The 21,987-nt window shown below is 42.4% G+C and overlaps 1 protein-coding gene across 1 annotated transcript in view; it reads right to left on the bottom strand.

Moving 5' to 3' along the window:
- The window catches only part of LOC148024557 (protein SEMI-ROLLED LEAF 2-like), a 139,620-nt gene that overhangs the window by 106,571 nt on the left and 11,062 nt on the right, over positions 1-21,987 (bottom strand). Inside the window, exons 3-7 of the mRNA XM_087694188.1 lie at positions 15,384-15,458; positions 15,058-15,173; positions 14,689-14,803; positions 12,614-12,742; positions 12,445-12,492 (exon numbers count right to left, since the gene is read on the bottom strand). Coding sequence (XP_087550314.1) covers positions 12,445-12,492; positions 12,614-12,742; positions 14,689-14,803; positions 15,058-15,173; positions 15,384-15,458 — 483 coding nt within the window. The remainder of the gene's footprint in view (positions 1-12,444; positions 12,493-12,613; positions 12,743-14,688; positions 14,804-15,057; positions 15,174-15,383; positions 15,459-21,987) is intronic.

Raw genomic sequence — 21,987 nt, 5'->3', positions numbered from 1 at the left:
TTCTGTTAGCACTTATGTGTGTCTTGTGTGGTCATCTCCTACATGTGAGCCTCAGTCTAAGTCAGAGGAGGACAATAGAACCTTTGACATTGTCTTTGTCTGTCAATTTATGTGTTTTAGACACTTTAGGTGGAGGGCACATTAGTGCATTTCTTTTTGTGCACTTTTGGCCATTTTTTTAGTGGTTTGACCACATTTAGGGCTTTCCCTCTTTTTCACCTATATATAGGTAGCCTACCCTCCCACTTTCATTATCCATTATTGATCCTTCGTGATCAACCAGCCCTCTTCATTCTCTCATCCCCCTGCTACCGTCTAGCACCCACACTAACACGTAGAGCTGCGTGTTGGGCTGACTGTTGTAGCCTTGGACCTTGAGCCATTGCAATCACATTGTTCCTTCTCTCTCTTGCATTCTCTTCGTCTCCTTCCCTCTGTGTTCACTTTCCTCTTTTCGTTGCACACTCTCACATGGTATCAAAGCCACATGTGGGAGCCAAAGATCTTGAAGAGCACTATTCTGTTTGAGGCAGTCCTACTGTCCAACACTAATCTCAAGTGCAAGCTGCTCATTCTCAAGCAGACAAACATGTGTCAACTCCTGCGTTTGACAGCTGGCTGTTCTTCTCTGTCCTAGGCAGCATTCCAACAGCCTAGGCGGCCTGTTTTTCAGGCATCAGCACCACCAACGATGCATCTTCCAGCTGGGAGGCACATTGCAACCTGGATGCCAGTTTATTACTCCTGAGCAGCTCTATCTGCAGGTTCTAACCTGCATTTGCTGCAGGTTACCAGCCTCAGCTTTGCATTTCTGGCTTACGAGCAGTCTATTGCACTGGGCAGCCTATTACAGGTCTGGGCGGCCCTATCTGCAGCACTCAGGCAGGCTTTTCCAGGCAGTCAGTCCCTTTCTCAGCTGGGCACAACCTATTGTGTGCTGGGCAGCCTGTTAACAGGCAATCAGAGTCTGGGTTTTCAGTCACAGGGTTGTCTTCTCCTGCCTGTCGACACCTGTGCATGCTGGACAGTCGGACAGGCTCAATTTTTCTGTTGCAATTCTTATTGGGCACTCTCTCTTTGCCAGTTGGCCTCTTTCTTGGCTGAGTGATAGGTTTTTGACCTGCTTTGACTGCATTTACTGTAGCCATATCTGCGTTTTGCAGATCTGCCCCTTCAGCTCGGCATCGAGTCATCCCTCCTACCTCAGATACTCCCCGTCTCCATCAATCTTTTCTGATCTATAGGTTGTCGGACCCCATTGTCGTGCCGCTACGCGGACACAGTGTGAAAAACTCTAAAGTGTGGCTTTCTTATTGATCTAGAGAGCCAATGCCATATTAATCATTAATGTCAATGCCCGTAATGCGGATAGTTCAAAAATACTAGATTTTTGCACAAGTTTAGCCAATTTTTGGTATTTTAGATATTATCTCTTGTAAAAATCCAAAAACCGTAGACAACTTCTAGAATAGGATGACATGTAAAAGAAAGCATGTAGCTTTCAGCCATTTTGGGAGGATTTTATGTAAAAATAAGGATTGGCAAAATTGCAAGACGCCCGATCGCAGTTTTCAAGCAATGAACAGCATTCCAAATTGGGAGATGAAGGAGTGATTTAGCAAAATTCGGGCCAAGTGTCCCGATATTTTACCCCCTTTTCGGAGCCAATGGAAGCATCAGATTGGCGGTCTAAGCAGCATAGAGGAAGGTATTGTTTTATGCACGTTTTTGTCTACAAGAGATTTATCTTCTCATAATGCAGAAATAAATTGATAGGCTTGACTTCTGTGAGTATTCTTCTACATCTTCTATTTCGTTGAGCCCCTTCTCTTCCGTCTACTCTCCCTGAATCTCCCTTCACCCTGCTGTCTCTTACCCCCGCAATAGACTTTCAACCCCAAACGCTCTGACAGTGATGAACCCAATGTGAAAGTCAGTAGCAAGTGTACAAAAATAGGAGATTTTGCCGATTCTAGTGGTGATGCTTTACAACAGATGATTGCTTTGTTGCAGCAACAACAACAACAACAGTTGTTGTTACAACAACAGATGCAAACTCGACATGAAGCAGAAAAGATTGATTCCTTATCTGTGAATGCATTGCAAATAGTGGGACAAGAATTGAAGCAATTTAAGGGTCAAAATGTTTCGGCCTTCATCCGGTCGTATGAAGAAAAGATATTGTTTCATGGGGTACCACAATACGCATGGAGTCGATACTTCTCCCCTTTGGCCATGTATGCATTGCATGATTGGATTGATGAGTTACATAGACAAGATGTTGATTGGGCACCTTTTAAGAAAGCTTTGAGAGAAAAGTTTTTCTTGGAAGATGCAGGATTGGTAACTAAAAAGACATTTATAGATTGGATTGAAAAGCCTAATAAAGGGTTGGCTACTACAGCTTTGCTCCGTAAATTTGAAAGTCAGTATGCGTAGTTAGATGCCGATGAGCAAGCATCATTGGAGAGTCAAAAAATTGATTTGTTTCTGAAGGCTACAGATCCTGTCTTGCAAGAGAAGCTGATTGATCATTTAGAATATGCCTCTTCTGAAACGGGACTAAAATCAGATTGGGCTAATGTAACTAAGGGAGTGCATATGTTGGTAAAGAGAAAGCGGATGAAATTAAAATGGGGTACAGGCACTACACTTGCTAGTGCTCAGAAGGGAGCTGAAATTGCAACCAAGGCGCATGTAGCTATGGCGGAACAACCGGCTATACCTATTGGTCCAGCTCTTAAAGGTGATACTGTGAATGAATTAATTAAAGGCCTGCCTGATTTGAGGTTGAATTTGACAGAAATCTATGCAAAGGTCGAAAAGTTGGATGCTAAGGTAAAAGAGAAGGCTCGAGCAACAGCCCAAAGACCGTACAAAAAAGGATACAAGAGGAGATACATTTGGTGTGATAGTTTACAGTATGAAAAGCGAGACTGTACAGCCTACCGTAAAGCGAAAGCGAAAAGATTAGTCTTTTGGAAAGATAGCAAAACACATGCAACAGAAACTCGTCTTCCAATAGAGCCAAATTTTGGAAATTGTGACATGCAGAAGAGGTTGGAAGAGATGGCTACAAGGACAACATTTATTGCCATAGATGCAACCACCTATGGGTTGAGAATTGAAAGGACTGATGAAGCTCGTAAAGGAGGTATGGCTAAAGTAAAATCTCGTGTTTGGATACACATTTTTGGTCTACGAGGGAGCTCCAAGAGATCTAATGCTTAGAGATTGCTTCTAAGTAGTACCAGACAAGGGATTTCAGGTTCTATCAATACATAGTGATTTGATTCATTGTACTTTGTCTTTATCGTGTTTACCTCTTATCTATTCTTTTTCTTCTCTTCCATCTCCTATCCTCGACTTCCTTCTATCTCTGATTTTCGCAGAATACGACCTTTCGACTAAGCCCCCTCCAACACCATACAGATGGAGAACATTCCAATTTGCAACATCTTCTTTGTTTTCTTGCAAGTATTTCTTCAAGGACATATATGGCCGACATGTATGCTATGGGGGATCATGTGGTTTGGGATCATTCAAACCAACCACCATCTTATTACTCTTTCCCGTTATATTCTTCCAAGGCTTCTGGCCCCCGCTTGGCATTGATGGCATATCTTAAACAGGTGCCAATCCTACCCTCTCTTGCCATATCCAACAAGCTAGATGGAACAAACTACCCTCTATGGTCGTGCCACATGGAGTGTCTACTCAACAACTATGACCTTTGGGATTTTGTTTCTATCCCTATTCCTCGACCTGCCTTGGATCCTCCTGATAGTGTGACCACAAATTCGGTAGCTTTATGGGATCGATTGAATGCCAAAGCACGCTCTTTTCTCCTATTGAGTTGTACAGATTCTATACTCATGCGTGTGAGAAATATCCACACTGTTACAAAGGTTTGGAGAAGATTGGCATCTCTCTTCTAGATCCAAACATTTGGGCATCGCTTATCTCTTGTGTTGAAGCTGCGGCAACTGTCTGTCGACAAATTCTCCTACGTTGAGGGATCACATCCACAAGACGAAGGAGATTCGAGATGAGCTTTCATTCCTTGGTACAAACATTTCTTCGAATGACCTAGCTCTGACACTTCTCTCACATCTTCCATCACCGACATATTATGTGTTCCACACTAGTCTTCTCACTTCTTGTAGACGGGAGACTCTCACTTGGGAGGAGCTAGTTCCATTGGTTCTTGAGCAAGATGCGCATCACAATCAGACAGATTCTTGTGGAGCCCATGCATATGGCCGTGGTTATACGACTTTATCTACAAGTACAGGATATGCCAAGCAAAAGAAAGGAAAGAGGAAGGTGTTGGAGTCATCTTATGACTCTAATACAGATTTTGTAGGGAAGCATAGAGGATATCCCATGTGTCCTCATTTGGGAAGACCTCACACCCCGAGGAGAAGTGTTGGAGGATATACCCTCACCTTCGTCCGGGAGCGAAGGGTGGATCTACATCAGAGCCTTTATCTACCTCTACTTTGTCACCTGCTATTACCATCGAGTCAATGTTTCTACACATTTCTCAGGTGGAGTAGCCTTCTTCGAGTGTCTCGGCTTCTAAGGAGCCTTGGCTCATTGACAATGGTGCCTTGAGTCATATGACTCCCTGAGGTAATTTTTTACAAGATCTCCGTCTATCAAAGTGTATCGTCACTTCTAGTGACATTTCTTCGGTACCTATTAGTAGTGTTGGCACCTTGCCTCTATTGTTTGCCCATCCATCGAGCTTCATTTATGAGGCCCTACATGTTCTTAACTTGGGCTATGAAAAAAACTGCTAGGGTTTGCACTGAGGACACACAAAGTATACGACCATGATAGAAACACAAAGAGACAGACACAGACACAGAGAGCAAAACTCAAACCCTAAATGCAAAACTCAAAACTCAAACACAGAAACTCAAACCCAAATAGAAGAAGGGAGAGACAGAACACAACTCTAAAGTGAATGAATGCTATAAATGAATGTAAGAGTATACAGGGTGCTCAAGGGCAGAGCAACGTCGGAGTGTGACATCCACCAAAGACAGATCCCAAGTCTATGACCACCAATCGGAGTCTAAGAGTGTTGAATAGTGAATGGAAGCAGGCTGGTCACCAAATCGCAGCAGTCTGGAGGCTGGAAACTGGTAAACGCAGCAGTGTACCATCGATCGAAGGCTGGAAACTGTACATAGTCTGATGTAAACAGCAGACTGAAACAGTGTCTGATATGGCTGGCAATGATTGGATGATCAGATCGCAGCAGATGATGATGTCGCCAAACAGCTTACGTCAGCATAGATGAAGGCGCTAGCAACAGGAGCAAACACGGATGGAGTGGCAGCAGTCTCGAGGGCTGGACAGCCACGTGGGAGGAGACTGATGGCTGAAATCTGCACGTGGAGTGAGAAACCTGCACAGACAAAATAATGGCTGAATGGGGGCAGCTTGTCTATTTATAGATGTGGTAGGGCGCCGCAAAAATTAGAGTTTTCATTAAACTCTCTCGAACTGCTCCTCGTTTTAGGGTTTCCACTGAATTCTCTCGAAACCCTCTTCGTTTTAGGGTTTTACTCTAAAAGAGCATTTTTTAGCGTGTTTTGGAGTTGTTTGAGAGGCTAATCAGCAAGTAATGCATGTTTTAGCTCAACACCCCCTCTCAGGCCCAAAACTAAGCCGAAAGGTTAGGCCAACCACTGTGATGTTTATTGACCCCAAGGCGTTTCACCCCAGAGCAGCGAGGGCATCAGACAAAGGGTGCACACCCAGTGGCCTACCAAGACTATAGAGGCGATGGTTATCTTACCAAGGGAATCTAAGTAGTCACCCCAGAGAGGACAGGGAATCAGACAAAGAGTGCACATCGACTGCCCAATGGCCTACCAAGCCCTACAAAGGCGGATGGAACCACATGGAACTTTTTATTTTGTTTTGAATAAGTGAGGTAAATTTTATGGGATACGGCCGATTAAGTAATAGTGACCCAGAAGACGGAAGTAGGGAGGGTACACCCAATACATCACAAAACATTACAAGCTAACCCATCCACTCAGGGTGTTGATGACGAGGAAAAATAGGTGATGAGGTATCCATGTGATAAAGGATGGTGGTGTGGTAACAACAGCCGCCGGTGGAAACAGCTTAAGATCTGCTCAAGTGGTGCTCTGCACAATGAGATGCAAAGTATGCTACATGCTGAAGAATGCTCATGCAGCAAGTGCCACTTGGACAGTGTCCCTCATGGGAAAAGTATTCACTTGCCCAAGCGCCCTAGTACAAAGATGATGAAATCATGCAATGCAAAGGCTAAGATACAACAAGGGGGAAAAGCCGATGTCGACTTGATGTCTTTGGATGGTGCCGAGAACCATAAGGAATGAAAGAAGAGAAAGTGGATGAAGTAGATGAAGCACTCCGCTAGAAGAGCAAGGTAGAAGTCACCGCCATGATAGCATCGAGAGAGATGCTACACGATCCGCCTCAGGATGGAAAACCGCCATGCTGGAAGAAAAGCAAACACTCCTAGAATGATGAAACCATGAAAGGAACGGTGTGCATCCCCACATCTCTAGCCCAAGTAAGACCAAAGCAATCTGCAAGTTAGCCCTACACTAAAAGACAAAACCCTGCAAAAGAGATGAGAATCTGCAAACACAGAGGTTAGTGGTGAGATGCTCCAAAGCAAAACATAACAGAAAGGAAATCTAACTCAAAATAAATGCAATGAATGTATGAGTAAATGCAGCGTAAGTCAAAAGAATGGAAAAGCTAAGAACAATGAATCCTATGGGTCCGACTCTAAGAGTGCAAAAAATGAATGCTAGACTTACCTAGGTTATCCGAAAGGACCTAGAGACATGTTAGTTTAAGAAGGTGACTATCATCGCGTATGTCCTGTGGCAAGGCTCTACCAAGGGAACGCCTGACAAGGTGCGGAGAAAGGTGAGATAGATGCATGAAGTGCAACAGGATCGAAACCTGCAGACCAATCAACCAATCCCTCTCAAGGGTAGTGAAAGAGATGGGCTGCTGAGACTATACTCCAGCCACATGTTCAGCAGCAATGGCGTGCGCTGAAGGAGCAAATGAAGCAGAAGCGGAAGGCATAGCTCCACTGGACTATGCAGTCGCAACGGTCTATAGAGGCTTTTTAGGTGGAAGATCTTGGACCTTGGAGCGACACTCCTCGTCCATATGGCCTGCTCTCTGGGACTGTGTGCAAAACCAGTTTTTCTTAGGGAGTTGCTGCCAGATAGGTCTAGATTCTTTCGTTCCATCTCAAGAAGAGGAGTCACCCTTTGATTGGCTTGCCTTCGCATCTTGCGAGTTCTTGCCATTGTTGGTTTTCCCTCCCGAAGAAGAGGCAACCAACCCCTTCTGCTTTGAATAAGGCTGTGATAAGGATTTCTTGTGGACTTGATCATGCAATCTTGCGTAACGCAAGAACTGGCACTTAAACTCGTAGGAGGTTAGCAATCAAGGTTGGGAGATGATGTGTTGAATGAAATTGAAGTATTTTTCGAACAACTTATTCAAGAAGAATGTAACCTGATCATCATCTGACTTTGAAGAGCCAGTAGTGGTGAACTCGGTAAGTAACGCCTATATTCAACCAGCTTGACTTTCAGATCATCCCCTTCCCTAATAGAAAACTCTTTAAGCTCAAAGTTGAGATTGATGCGCCGAGTACGATCACGAGTCACATAGCGATCGAGAAGGTGACTCCAACGCTCTGACGCGAGCAGGAAGTGCTACAACTGAGAGTGAAACTCAGGAAGCAATCCCTGCATCAGCTCAACATTAGCTGTGGCATTGCGGGCTCTTCATTGATGGATGTAATCAGGGTGAGCTAGTCGAGGGTCCGGCATAGGCTCTAGACCAATGACAAGGTCCCAAAGATCCTGAGACTCAAGCACTTGTTGCATGAAATTAGACCAAGTGGTGAAATTTGACCCATTAAAACGTCTTATCCGTGAAGGCATTCTTGGCCATTGCAACAAGAGAGGTAGTGCTCGGAGATAGATAGTGAGAAAAAGTGTAGTGGGGGTAGGATGGGAGAGTGGAGTATACTTGGGAATGGGTCCCAAAGTGCCCACCAGAAATGCGGGTAGTGTGCAAGGTGGATCCATAGGTAGAGATGGGCTGACTAGGCATAGGCATGGTAGCCACATGAGGAACCCAAGGAGGTGGTATGGGAATACGGGGAGCAGAAGATGGGAATCCCTGCATAGGTATAACCCAAGGGGAGTGTGAAGACGCGCCATAAGCTGAGGATGGAAATCCTTGCATTTGAGTGGTCATGTGAGATGTGAAGCTAGGGATAGTGAGGGGGATGCCCATCACAGTCCACCCAGGAGTTATGGATGTGCTCCTTTGTTGAAAGGTGAGAGACACTGTGTTAAAGGGTGGTATTCCCCCTAACGAAGTACCATGGTGCAAAGAAGTAGAGAAAGGGGTGGAGAAGGAAAATGTCCTAGAAGCGGAGATGGAAGATCCAACCCCTAGGTTATGTGATGCAGATGTGGAGTGTGATCCAAGGTTTTGGAAAGATGATGAGAGGTGTTCAAGGTGTGATATAGAAGAGGATGGGATGGGAGGGAAGTGAGAAGTATGTGTGATATGCTCAAATGAAACAGAAGCTATAATGTACCTGAATTCCATTTGCTTCATGAGCTCCCTCTATTGAAGTTTACATACGCAAAGCCATCCGGATCCTATACCTCAAAAGAAGAAACATGTGAGGATTTTTATTCATGCAACACAAAAGAATTGTACAAACCTAACATTGGACCTGGCTGAGATGATGAAGATGGATTGCGAGACGTTCCGAATGCCATATGTCCTCCATGATCGGAGAGGTGGCCAGCCTCACCAACCGGTCCGAATGTGATAGCAAAACTGGTAGGAGGGGTGTAAATATCACCGTACTTGTTGCGATAGTACTCCTCAAAGTCCTCTGTCATGTTAGTGAAATCTGGTGAAGGTGGAGTGTCATCCTCCTCACCGAGTTCATAATGCCGTCTCAGGGCCTCTAATGATGGAGAAGCTTGATAAGACATCATAGAAATTGAAGAATAAGGTGTCTGGGACATTGTGATTTGGTTACGAGTCGTATTCTATGCCTCGCACAAAGACTAGCTCTCCACAATATCCGCAGGATACTCTTTACAAGAGCACCGGCTTTGATACCATGTGAAGAAAACTGCTAGGGTTTGCCTTGAGGACACATAAAGTGTACGACCACGACAGAAACACAAAGAGACAGACACAGACACAAAGGGCAAAACTCAAACCCTAAAAGCAAAACTCAAAACTCGAAACCTAAACGCAAAACTCAAAACTCAAAACTCAAACACAGAAACTCAAACACAAACAGAAGAAGGGAGAGAGAGAACACAACTCTGAAGTGAATGAATGATGTAAATGAATGTAAGAGTGTACAGTGTACTGAAGGGCAGAGCAATATCAGAGTGTGATGTCCACCGGAGACGGATCCCAAGTCTGTGACCACCAATCGGAGTGTAGGAGTACTGTGAATGGCAGCAAGCTGGTCACCAAAACGCAGCAGTCTGGAGGCTGGAAGCTAGTAAATGCAGCAGTGTACCACCGATCGAAGGCTGGAAATTGTGCACAGTCTACTGTAAATAGCAGGCCGAAATAGTGTTTGATATGGCTGGCAATGACTGGATGATCAAATCGCAGCAGATGATGATATCGCCAGCAGCTGACGTCAACATGGATAAAGGCGCCAGCAGCAGGAGCAAACAAGGATGGAGTGGTAGCAGTCTCAAGGGTTGGACAACCACGTGGGAGCAGCCTGATGGCTGAAATCTGCACGTGGAGGGAGAAACCTACACAGACGGAATAATGGTTGAATGGGGGCAGCCTGTCTATTTATAGATGTGGTAGGGCACCCCAAAAATTAGGGATTCCACTAAACTCTCTCAAACCGCTCCCCCTTTTAGGGTTTCTACTAAACTCTCTCGAACCGCTCCCCGCTTTAGGGTTTTACTCTAAAAGAGTATTTTTTAGTGTGTTTTGGGGCTGTTTAAGAGGCTAATCAGCAAGTAATGCATGTTTTAGCTCAACATGGGCTTCTTTCTCCTCTCAGTTAATGGCCTTCCTTGACTCAGAACCCGTGTTATCTTCACTAAGTCGGCCAACTTTGTTAGGGATTCTTCTATAAGACCCACTTTTGTGACAAGTTGGCAAGAGAGAGGGCTATCTCTGCTCCATTCCCCTTCCATTGTGCACGGCCCTCCGAGGCAACTTCCTATTGCCGCACTCGTTCTCGATTGTGCACCATCTATTCCACAGGTTCCATCCCATCCCCCACCATCTCCTCTAGTGGTTTCCTCGTAACTCCCGTTCCTTTCAGAGGGGGACAATATCAGTGATGCGGCTATGAATTTCCTGGCCCTTCGTGTTTTAGAGGGGTCTTCCCAAGAGGGTTTTCTTCAAGGTTTCTAATCTACTTTGGGCCTTTCTTTTATGCAACCATCCCTTTTCTTCGTCATCGAGCCACCATCCTCTGCCACTTGGCCCTTGGTCCCTATTGTTTCTATGCAAATTATGGCACCTTCGATAATTCCTCGCTATCGTCTCCTAATTGGGTTAGAGACTTGGCTCACCCATTCCCACCCGGAGTTTTCTAGAGTGATCTGTTCGAGGCCTCTCCATTCATTTCCATTGCCCTTTGGTAGCCTTTTATTTGATCAAATTTTTATATGGAGAGAAGGGTCTTGCTCCTTGGCTAGCTTTCTTCATCTGGTAAGAATCAAGACAAAGAGATTGGATTCAATGCTAACAACGGACTTCATCGGCATTGGCACTCTTCCTACAACCCTCAAATCTACATCTCCTTTGGCCTTCCGCCACATCCAAGATCTAAGAGGGGGTGTTAGCAGTTATGTGTGTCTTGTGTGGTCAACTACTACCTATGAGTCTCAGTCTAAGTCAGACGAGGACATTAGGAGGTGTTAGCAGTTATGTGTGTCTTGTGTGGTCAACTCCTACCTATGAGCCTTGTCTAAGTCAAACAAGGACATTAGGAGCTTTGACATTGTCTTCGTCTATCAATTTGTGTTTTAGACACTTTAGGTGGAGGGCACATTAGTGCATTTCTTTTAGTGCACTTTTGGCCATTATTTTAGTGGTTTGACCACATTTAGGGTTTTTCCTCTTTTTGGCCTATATATAGGCAGCCTGCCCTCCCACTTTCATTATCCATCATTGATCCTTTGTGATCAGCCAACCCTCCTCGTTCTCACATCCCCCTACTACCGTCTCGCGCCCACACTAACGCGTAGAGCTGCATGTTGGGGCTAAGTATTGCAGCCTTGCACCTTTGGCCATTGCAGTCACATTGTTCCTTCTCTCTCCTGCATTCTCTCTGTCTCCTTCTTCTCTCCGTGTTCACTTTCCTCTTTCCATTGCACACTCTCACATCTTCTTCTAACTGCATGGCATCTTTTCTCTCAACTTTGAACCTTAAAGCTTGTTGCTGCTGCAGACCTAATTTTCGCACAGTTTTCTCTGACTTTCCAGCAACCTTTCATTGCTAGCAGAGCAGTTCGTGATTGGAACAGCAGCATTACATTCAGGTGCAGTCCAAACAGCAACATCCAGTTAATCTGTGGCCCAAATAAACCAGGCAATGATACTAGCTATCAGCTCCCATCACTGACAATGCCCCCCGATCCACTCTAACTGTGAAAAACTAGTATGGCAATCCTACTCACAGGCTGACCAAAGATAAGATAGGAATGACTCCAGTGTAAATCTTCATATCCACAAGCTGGGCGTTCTGTCCATGACCCAAGCAATAATTTCCCATGTCATGATCATAGCCTCTTTAGTGCCATGAAACGTCATCCTAAGAGCTCTCCAAATTTCCTGAGCCCTAGGGAGGTCCAATATATAGTATCATCTCCTCTAGCTCTCTACATTTAGCACAGGATCAAGCCAAGTGCCACTTGCTAAGCTTCTATGTGTTAAGACTGTCCTTTATCATTTAATAGTGCAGTAAAGGAATCAGGGAGGCCAGTTAGCCAGTCTACAACCAACCTAATCACAAATAACTCCTGCCATTCTTCTCATTTGTACCTCATTCACCTATACATCTAGACTTCAACTGGTTATGTGAAAATTTATTTTATCTGTAAGCCCTAGACTTGAAGTTGTCCTCTAGTAAAATGGTGACCCTTCACTCATATTAGGAACTAGAGTTAATAATGCATTGATTGCAGATGGCTTCTATAATGCCTAAAGAAAACGCGTAGCAAACTTTGTTGTTGTGAGTAATAATGTTTCCTCTTTAATCATGACGTTTATTTCCATGATATTGTAGACCTGACACAAAAATTGTTCATTTTGATATTACATATGGAGCAGTCTATGTGCTATGAAAGTTTCATTACAAATGGTAAAAATTCTCACATGATCGAATTTGGATAACATGTGTGAATGCTCCCCTGCAAACCAGATCTGCAACAGGGTTGTTGAATACATGCATTAGGGATCTTTATAAGTTTCCACAAGAAGTCTCAGACATGCAACATACATGGGCAAAGAAGCAATATACAAGTTGAATTGAAAACAAATATACCATTGCTGATATTGCCCGCAGTCCAGCAGATCGCAGCTGCTTACGTCTCCTCTCTTCCCCTGTTTCTTCAGCCAAAAAACACAGGCTTGGAAGTAACCCATCGAGTTGGTGTATGTAAGTTCCGTCCACCTAAAAAACTCGACAATAGAGAATAAAGCCACTGTTCAGCAAGGCATGTCAATCAACAAAAAATGACAAACATGTTCAATCCTTTGGCGTGCTCAGTGACAAAAACAGAATCATGTCAACAAAAAAAAAAAGGAAAAAAAAAAACAGAATCATGATCCAGTTATTTTCCTCTTCAGCATTGATGGAAAAGAAGGCATCAGTCATGCAAGGAAACCTGTGGAAGTGTGTATACAGGTAGCACAAGGTTTTAGGATTACATAAATGGCAAATTCCAGGCAAAAGGTAGTTGCAATCATAAACCTTGAGGAAGTAAATAAACCAGCTCCACCAACCCAAGAAACCTCTAAACACACAGATGGCTGCCTATTCCCATCAACAGTTTGTAACACAGGAAATTTGAAAACCATAAAGAGAAAATACATGGACCTTGGATCAACATGAAAACGTGATGATTGACACATCCTTGCCAGATTATATATATTCTGAACAAGCAACAGACGTACCAGATTTGAACATGTTTAAACTAGATGTGATATATCTGCTACCATTAAGGCAAGGGAATTCAAGTGAACATAAGCATAATCAAGATGATATAAAGAACTGGGGACTCTTGACAGAATAAACTCTTCCTTTTTTTTAAATAGCTGAGAAACTTGTGCGGTATTCAATACTGTGCACTGGAAAGTGCCAGGAAAGGCCTTATTGTCCCCTGAAAACAGAAGAAGTGCAGAAGATGCTAACCACTACCTGTGCTTTTCATAGCATTAGCCATGTCATTTGGTCTATCTAATAAGGACTATTAGATTTTTGAGAAAATGCTCCACCATACTAAAATTAAGAGGCGTGCTAAAAACCACAGACCTAATCATCAGCAAATAAGAGGCAAAAGACGCAATTTTCCAACTGCTATCTAAGAGCCCAGACAATAAATGGCCTGTCTCTCATTGTGGCCATGGGCTTATGTCAACTAAAGAAGCCAGTCCTGATTGGGTGTTGGTATCAGGTCTCTTTTGAAATAAAAATTAATGTATTGACTTGTCATGTGGATCTATCCAACCATCAGACAGGAAATATCCATTGTAAAGATATACTGAATATGTGGCCAAAGTTGCAGACCTCATCATTCACAAACAAGAACCCAAAAAAGAGATGATTTTGCTACTACACTCTCAAAGCCCCTTCTTTTCAAATTGAAGGGAATCTGTCTTCAGTTAGAAAGGGCGTATATGTCTCACAGCAGCCATGGCTAACTCAATTACAGAAACTAGTCCTAGTTGGGTGATGGATCAAGTCTCTTTGTAAAATACAAAATCAAGACTAATTTGTCATATGGGACTATCAAACCCCCCCCCCCCCCCCCCCCCCAAAGACACAAAAGGCAGAGAACAAAGAAAAATTCACTGATAACAAGGTCAGGAGTGTAGCTCGGCTAATTAAAGCTCACGACTGTGGGCACGCTCCATGCGTTCAATTCCAGCTTCCATGAAAAATCATGGCTGTCCTCATCATAAAACACTTTCTCATTACAAAGATCCACTGATAAACATAAATAGGCTTTTAATCTTTGATAATAAACATAACTGGGGTTTTCTGTCTTAGAAAGATTCGACACCAGGGCTTTTCTGACCTTTTAAGTCGGTGCATCAGGCAATATTATGACACTGCATTTACAAACAAAATGTCCATTTGTTAAAATGAAAACGGACTATGAGCACTACTAGCTGCCGTGAGCCTGTGCACACATCATGAAAGACTCCAGACAGAAACATACTGATCTGCATGCCCTGAGGTATGTATACTTCAAAAACATGTATCTTCTTGGACACTTAGAGAGAAAATAAACATTGAATGTAGATATAAACAGTTGCAATAAGACGCCTAAGCATGCAAAAACACAAGACAGAATGATGGTACATAAACAATGAATCTCCAATGCAAAAGGTCACCTGATTATAAGCAAACTCAAAAAGTGCATTGCAACCAAGAATGCGCATATCATCTTGTCTTGTTTGGTCCAGAAGTATTTTGATCATATTTATAGCATTGATGGCAAACAATGACCTGGCATGACAGAACAGATTTAGATGGTCATTTTCTGTTCCTATATTTTGTGTTGATTGAGTTAATCTACGTAGTTTTTAGTGTGCACACACATACATGATGCACTACTCCCAGGTTAAGGGATGCACTATCCAACTTTTAAGGTATTGACATAAAATGAAGAAAATGAAATGAACTGTCTAAATCAACAAGCTAATAGAGCATAATTTAATTTGTTTAAAGTAGTCACGACAAAAGTGTAATTTGGAACTCACATTTGTCCTTTACAAGTGGAGAATAACTTGATAAATATGCACATGATGACCCTAACTGATCCAAAATGATCATTGCGCAGTTCTTTGTAGCCTCTTTGTTCCAATGAATTTGCAATCTGCAGATTAGAATGGAAAACCAGTTCACGGAATATGCCACATCAAAATAAACATAAATCACTTAGACTCAATTCCTCACATGGATGTACCTGATTGTTACAATAAGCCAGATATGCTAATTAAATGTTTCATAGAAAGCCACAAATGAATCAGGTATCTTCTTCTCCAAAGGTTTCCTTGGAGCTAAATCAGCAATGAAAAGGACAAACCTTTGGTATACGCAGTGGATTCTTTGAAGCATAGTCACAAAGCTTTGATATTTTTCGATCATTGGGAAGCTCCTCCTATAGTATAGTAGATGAAAGAAAACTTGTTAATTTACAAAAGTGTCAACAAATGGCTAAAGAGAAGTAATAAATCTTGCTCTGATTGACATGTTAAAAGCTTATGTTACAAAAGAGACGCCCCAACGAGAAAAGTATTTATTGTTGTTGGAATTTATCTACAACAATATTGTACACTCATGCATGGTAAAACCTCCAAATGGGTTATTCATGCACCATGGTAATGTGATTTCTCTTCCAATCACTTGCACTAAGGTAAGAGTTTTACCACTTATGAGTTTGCTTCAGATTTGAAAATAGCAATGAGCCATGTTCAAGCCACTATTAAAGCAGCTCAAGAGAGAAAAAAAAACAAGCTAACAAACAAAGAATGCAGTTGGCTTTTGAAAATGATCAATATGTTCTACTAAAATCTGATAGAACCACACCAACACAAGGTTCCAACAGTCAAACCAAGCTTCATATTCTCCAAAGTTCTACAATGGATACCTTGTATCCTTCAAAGTAACTAACAAATCAAATGAAATTTCTTACATGCTTAAGAACTCTTTGAATCTAAACAAGTTTAGTTCGCAAGGATCAAACCACAAGAAGTGGCCCTATGAAACAAAAATTCCTATCAAAATGCAAAGATTTACCCACAAGTAATCCAATCTAGTGGGTGAAAATTTCATTATGTACTCAAAAAGAGCTTTCATATGATATCCATATTGGGGATTCTTATATTCTAAGAGATGTCCCTAAAATGTAGGAGACTTTGATTGGCCATAAAATACTAACACTAAAGAATGGGGATGAGGTCCTAAAATTGGTAAGTTTTGGTTCTTTTAGTTTTTGTTAAATTCATTGTTCCTATTCTTGATAATCTTCAACCAAAGAAGGAAAGCCTTGTAGAGGAAACAAGTATCGAGATGCTTTTCATTCAAGCATCCAAGTATCCCTCCACTTTTCCCACTTCATGACCTCACTTGGATTGTTTCCTTGTCCCATAGCATGAATCCAATAGTTTGAACGTCATCAAAGACTTCCATGTTTAAGAAAGGGAAGGCAAAAAGTACAAGATCATACTGCTTGATACTATCTAGCATACTTATACAAAGTTTCAGTTTGTACATCCACTCCAATGGAATACTCCAAATGTCTTGTAATCACATTCTTGGATGCATTTGACCAGCTTAGTTTCTTTTCAGCTTTACATGCTGGTGGAGACATGGATTCTTGTTCTATATAGATTTGTCCCATAGGCTGATTTTAACCTTTTAGAAAAGGTCCATATATCTAGTTTTAGTACTCCAAATGTATTGTGACCGCACTCTCGGATGCATTTGACTAGCTTAGTTTCTTTTCAGCTTTTACATGCAGGTGGAGACATGGATTCTTGTTGTACATATATTTGTCGCATAGGCTGATTTTAGCCTTTAGAAAAGGTTCATATATCTTTCTTTATTTTTCTCTCTCCCCAACCCCCAACCATAGAGCTCCACACCATGGAGTACTATATTGGTTTTTGGGACTGTTTGAAGGAAAACTAATCTGTTCAGCCACTTATATTAGGGTTTGCACTCAAACATAATTAAGGTGCTTTAACCACTAATTTCGTCTCCTTAATACAGCCCCAAAAGGCAATTAATGCTAAATTGCCAAAAATAGATGGCTTTATGTTTGACAATAGGAAAAATGCACCCCCAATCCTCTATAAATAGGAGTCTTGTGTTTGTGCATCCTTGTTCCTTTATTCCAGCCGGCCATCATTCAGCCCTCTCAATGTCCACTACTGTCTACACCCCTACTTGGAGAATATCTCAGTTGGTGAAGCTTTAATGTGTGCTACCCCTCCTGTCTGGCAGTCACCTAATGGCAACCCGTTTTCTCTACAGTTTTAGCTGCATTGACTGTCGCATGCTGCCGCCCAGCTGATCAGAGCTCCTTCTCATCAGTCATCAGCTGATTACTCTGCGTTCTCCTGCTGCCAAGGAAGCCCAGCATCCAAATCATCACCCACAGCCGCTGTCTTTATCAGATCCTTCAGTGTTTTGCTGCTTGTTCACTTATCGGAGCTGGAGTGGTGCATTTTTTTCAAGACTGAGCTACCCAGCTGGTTGATTGCTTGCTGAGGTGTGTTTTCAGCCAGTGACATCATGATTGTCTCAGACAGGTTGCATTTTACTGCTTGCGAGCTGTCTACACTGCCTGCTGCTCTCTCACTCATCATTTGACACTTCCAAACTACCGAGACTTTGTTTTCTGTTAGACTTGGTGACATCATGATATAAGGCTCGACATTCAGCCGCCTCAGTTGAAGATGCAACTATAATATCCTATTTCAGCTTGATCAGACAATCAAAGTTGAGCCCAATGAGAAGATATAGCCACCAGGGGAGCACCACCTATGCAAGTCTCTGGCCCAATCAAAGTTGGTATAACCTTGTGGGGTTAGTCCCTCACTAAAAGACAAGCCATAAGAATAAGTAGATTTGGCATGCCTTACACACACAAAGAAATAAGACCCAAAGCTTTGGTGCATTAAGTATTGGCTAAATATGGAGACTCAATATGCTAAATCCAAGCAAATGTGAATAAGCCATAATAATTTACCCACTATCAAATGGTAGGTGTGCTCGTCTAAGGGTGATGCATCAGCCTCTTTTGTTAGCTTCATATGGGGATCAAGTGGTGTGGCCACCAACAGTGTATCTGAAACCAGCCTTCCTTCTTGACAAGGGTGGTAAATAACCTCATTAAACACAAATTACAGCAAGCATAAAATTCACATAAATTGAAAATACAAACATTACCACTTAATCTTGGACATTGGACACCTGGTTGACCCCCAAAACTGGCACCCCTTGTGGTATTTCTTTGACTTGTATTCCTAAAGGTTGAAGTACACTAAGATCCAACTTGACCTCCTTAAATTTTCAATACATTTTGCTCTATATAGCAACCAACAAATTCTTCAAACCAATTTGCTCCTTGGTTTGCTTAGGGATTGGCCTTTAGTTTTTTGCTCCTTGAAAAACAAATTTTACCCCAAACTTGATGTTGACTAGCTGGTCTCTTGAGATTCTCTAAAATCCCCATATTTCAACTCCTAAATTTCAAGTACTAGGAACCAACTTTTTTAGCACTCTTCCCAAGGTGGCTAGTAAACCCTAACTTCTGCAATAAATTAGGATTTAGCAGTAGAAATTCTTCATATGCACGCTCTTGGGAATGTATTTGGTTGAGATCTTTAGAAAAGCTGTCAATTGGATGAAAGAATGGAGAGGAAGCTAGAAAGAGAAAAAATTTAGAGTTTCATTGCCAAAATTGGCTGAAATGTAATGCTCCCCTGCTATGAATGGCTGATTGACTGCAACCCACCATTCACAACAGCCCCACATGCAATCACTTACCATTCTGGGCAAGAGGAAGGCAACATAGTAATTATGCCTCTTCTAGTGGTATGCAGGAGAATGACAGGTTGTTTGCTATGCAACACGTGAAGAACGGGTTGCCTACACAAGGCAAAGCAAATGATGTATGGTATATAGACTCAAGGGCATCTAACCACATGACTCCTCATGAAGAGTGGTCCGACACATTGGTAGAAGGTGCTCGTGGATATGTTTGTACAGGGGATGATACACAACATGACATTAAGCATACAGGTACCGTTCCCTTGATGATACATGGTGACAAGAAAAAGAGTCTATATGATGTGTTACATGTACCTTCCATTACCAAAAACTTGCTTTCTGTGGGACAAATGGTTGAATAGAATCTACAAGTTAGATTCAATAGAGATGGATGCTACATTGAAGAGTACGGTCAAGGATGCAAACTCATTGCTAAAGGCAAAAGAAATGGCAAGATGTTTACATTGGATACAAAAATTCCAGCCTTGAATGTTGCTATGTAGGTGCAACTTTTCGACAGCCTCCAATGGCTGGGCTAGTTGACTCCTCTGGATGGTATTGTCCATGTGCATGCAATGCATGGGTATATTTTGATCAGTGACAGCTCTTCAATTCCTATACAAGGTATAGATGGCATGCAGCTTATTCTCGATAGACATGGCAATGTCCATACTTAAAAGGTTATGTTTGTACTAGGCTAGGCCACCACCTCTTTTCAATGAGCAAAATCTATGGACTTGGCCTCACAATGGAATTTGATACAAACTCTTTTCAAGTTCTTGATGGAAAGACTAGGCAGATGTTGTATCAAGGATCGAAGAAGAATGGTGCCTACAAGATCTGAAGTTCCACAACCCTTACCTCTTTCCTTCTTTCTTCACAAACACAAAAGACTGAGCCATGGCATGCTCGGTTTAGCCACCTCAACTACGAGTACCAAAGGAAGGTTGCTCATGATCAACTTGTTCACAGTTTGCCAGACGTCGAGGTGAGTCATCCCCTTTGTATGTCCTACATTTGAGGCAAACAATAGCATGATTTCATCCTAGCGAATTGGGTACTTGAGTCAATGTCTATGGAACCTATAGCTTCTCAAGCTCCTAGTATAAAGAAGATTACTTTTTCACCAAATTCCTCATCAGTGGATGTTCCAAAGACTTCGATAGAGTCTTAATAGCCAGGGGGTATATATTGGCTTCCTCCCCACTAGGCCCATGATACACTCCATGATGCAAGGATTGAAGGAATTTCCAAGAAGTGGCAGCCACAAAATGGTCCATTTCACTCTCGAAGAAATTAGGTGCATTCAAGGGAGCTTGTATGTATTAATAAAGGGTTGATGACCCATGCTATGTAGGATCAGAAATTGACATCAATTGGAGAGATTTTATAGCCTAACCATTGGCAAAAGGCCATGGAGCAAGAGTTAGAGCATGCTGAGCAAAATGGCACTTGACAACTTGTGCCTTGGCCCATTCATAGGAGTTGGAGACAATGGGTCTTCAAGTCCAAGTACCTCAATAATGGCACATTGGATAAACACAAGGCATGTTTGCTTGCCAAAGGTTTTGCACTGTGGTTCGATGTGGACTTCAACGACATCTTTGCCCCTACCACCCACATCGCTACTATTTGGATAGTTCTTGGCTTGGCCAGCCATAGGAGATGGCTAGTGGACTAGTTGGATGTCAAGTCAATCTGTTTAAGCAGTGACTTGCAAGAGGAGATCTATGTTGAACAGCCTCATGGATTCTCATCTTCAAATAGTAAGGTATACATGTTGAAGAAGGTCCTATTTGGCCTTAAACAGGCTCCTTGCACATAGAATGAGAAGATTGATTCTTTCTTAGAGAGAAGTTAGGGTATCAGATATCTACATCCGACCCAAATTTGTATATCCGCACTTTAGCCACAAGGTGCACATTGTTGATGCTCTATGTGGACAATCTCATTTTGAGAGAAGGTACTTCATGAGGCCAAGGTGGGCTCTTGCTGTAAATTCGCTGCCTTCGAGTCCTACTCAAAAAAATCTACGTGACTAGAGATAGATTCGCGTACATGTCTCCATCATCTTGGTTCACTTGGGGCCTATTGATGGCTTGGGTGGATAGTTATTCTTGGCTTTAGTGATGCTACATTCCCTCACATGCTCCTAATTAGAGCACGCAAGTGTGTTGGTGGAGAGAGGGTATGCTGATCCTCTTTCATTCTTGATGGATTTGGCATTTATCTCATCAAGTTTATGTGTTTTGGCACTCCAAACTTTGGACTGGTGTATCCAATTCTAAGTTCATGTGCTGGGATGAGTGACATGATGTGATATTATACATGCAATCGGCAATTTTACTAACCAATGACAACATTGGCAAGCCTAAATCCAAGCTCAAAACATCCCCATAATCACCTTTGAGTTACAGTGCCAAAATGATGGCCAAGCAATAATTGGCAAAGATCCCCAATGTGTGATTGATATAAGTCTTCTTTCTTTCTAGGTCATGAGATATAGTAGATTGAGAGGGGGATCTTTCTCTCCTAGCAACCCTCTGTGCAAGAGCTTTTGACCACCTTTGAGATGGACCAAGGACCAAGGTCATATTGTCTCTACTCATAAAAATAACACATCAAAGTTATGGGACTTGCCTATTGACAAGCATGCTATAGACACAAAGTGGGTTTACAAGTTAAGACATAGATCTGATAGTAGCATTGATCACTACAAGGCACATCTTGTAGCACAGATTTGATGGTAGCATTGATCACTACAAGATACAGATCTGATGGTAGCATTGATCACTACAAGGCACATCTTGTTGTATGCTATTGACTGGACCTCATGAGACACGATGCTTTTAATGTGACAGATCTTGGCCACTTGCACTACTATATTGGCATACAATTTACTGCGATTGAGGGGGGCATTATTTTGCGACAGTCTAAGTACATTGGGGACCTCCTTGAGCATTTTCAGATGCAAGACTACAAGCCTATCTCTACTCCAATTGTGGCAGGCCACAAGTTTACACTTGAGGACACACAAGAGATTCATTTGATGCTTCTCTTTGTTGGCTATCTATTGTATTTGTGTAATACACAACCGGATATTCAGTTTGAGGTTTCTCAATTAGCATGCT

This window comes from Lygodium microphyllum, chromosome 15 (genome assembly GCF_053477565.2).
Source record: "Lygodium microphyllum isolate KBCC chromosome 15, Lygodium_microphyllum_v1.1.10, whole genome shotgun sequence".
Taxonomy (NCBI): Eukaryota; Viridiplantae; Streptophyta; class Polypodiopsida; order Schizaeales; family Lygodiaceae; genus Lygodium; species Lygodium microphyllum.
Note: the sequence above shows the minus strand (reverse complement) of the source record. Positions and strands in the feature narration are given on the sequence as shown.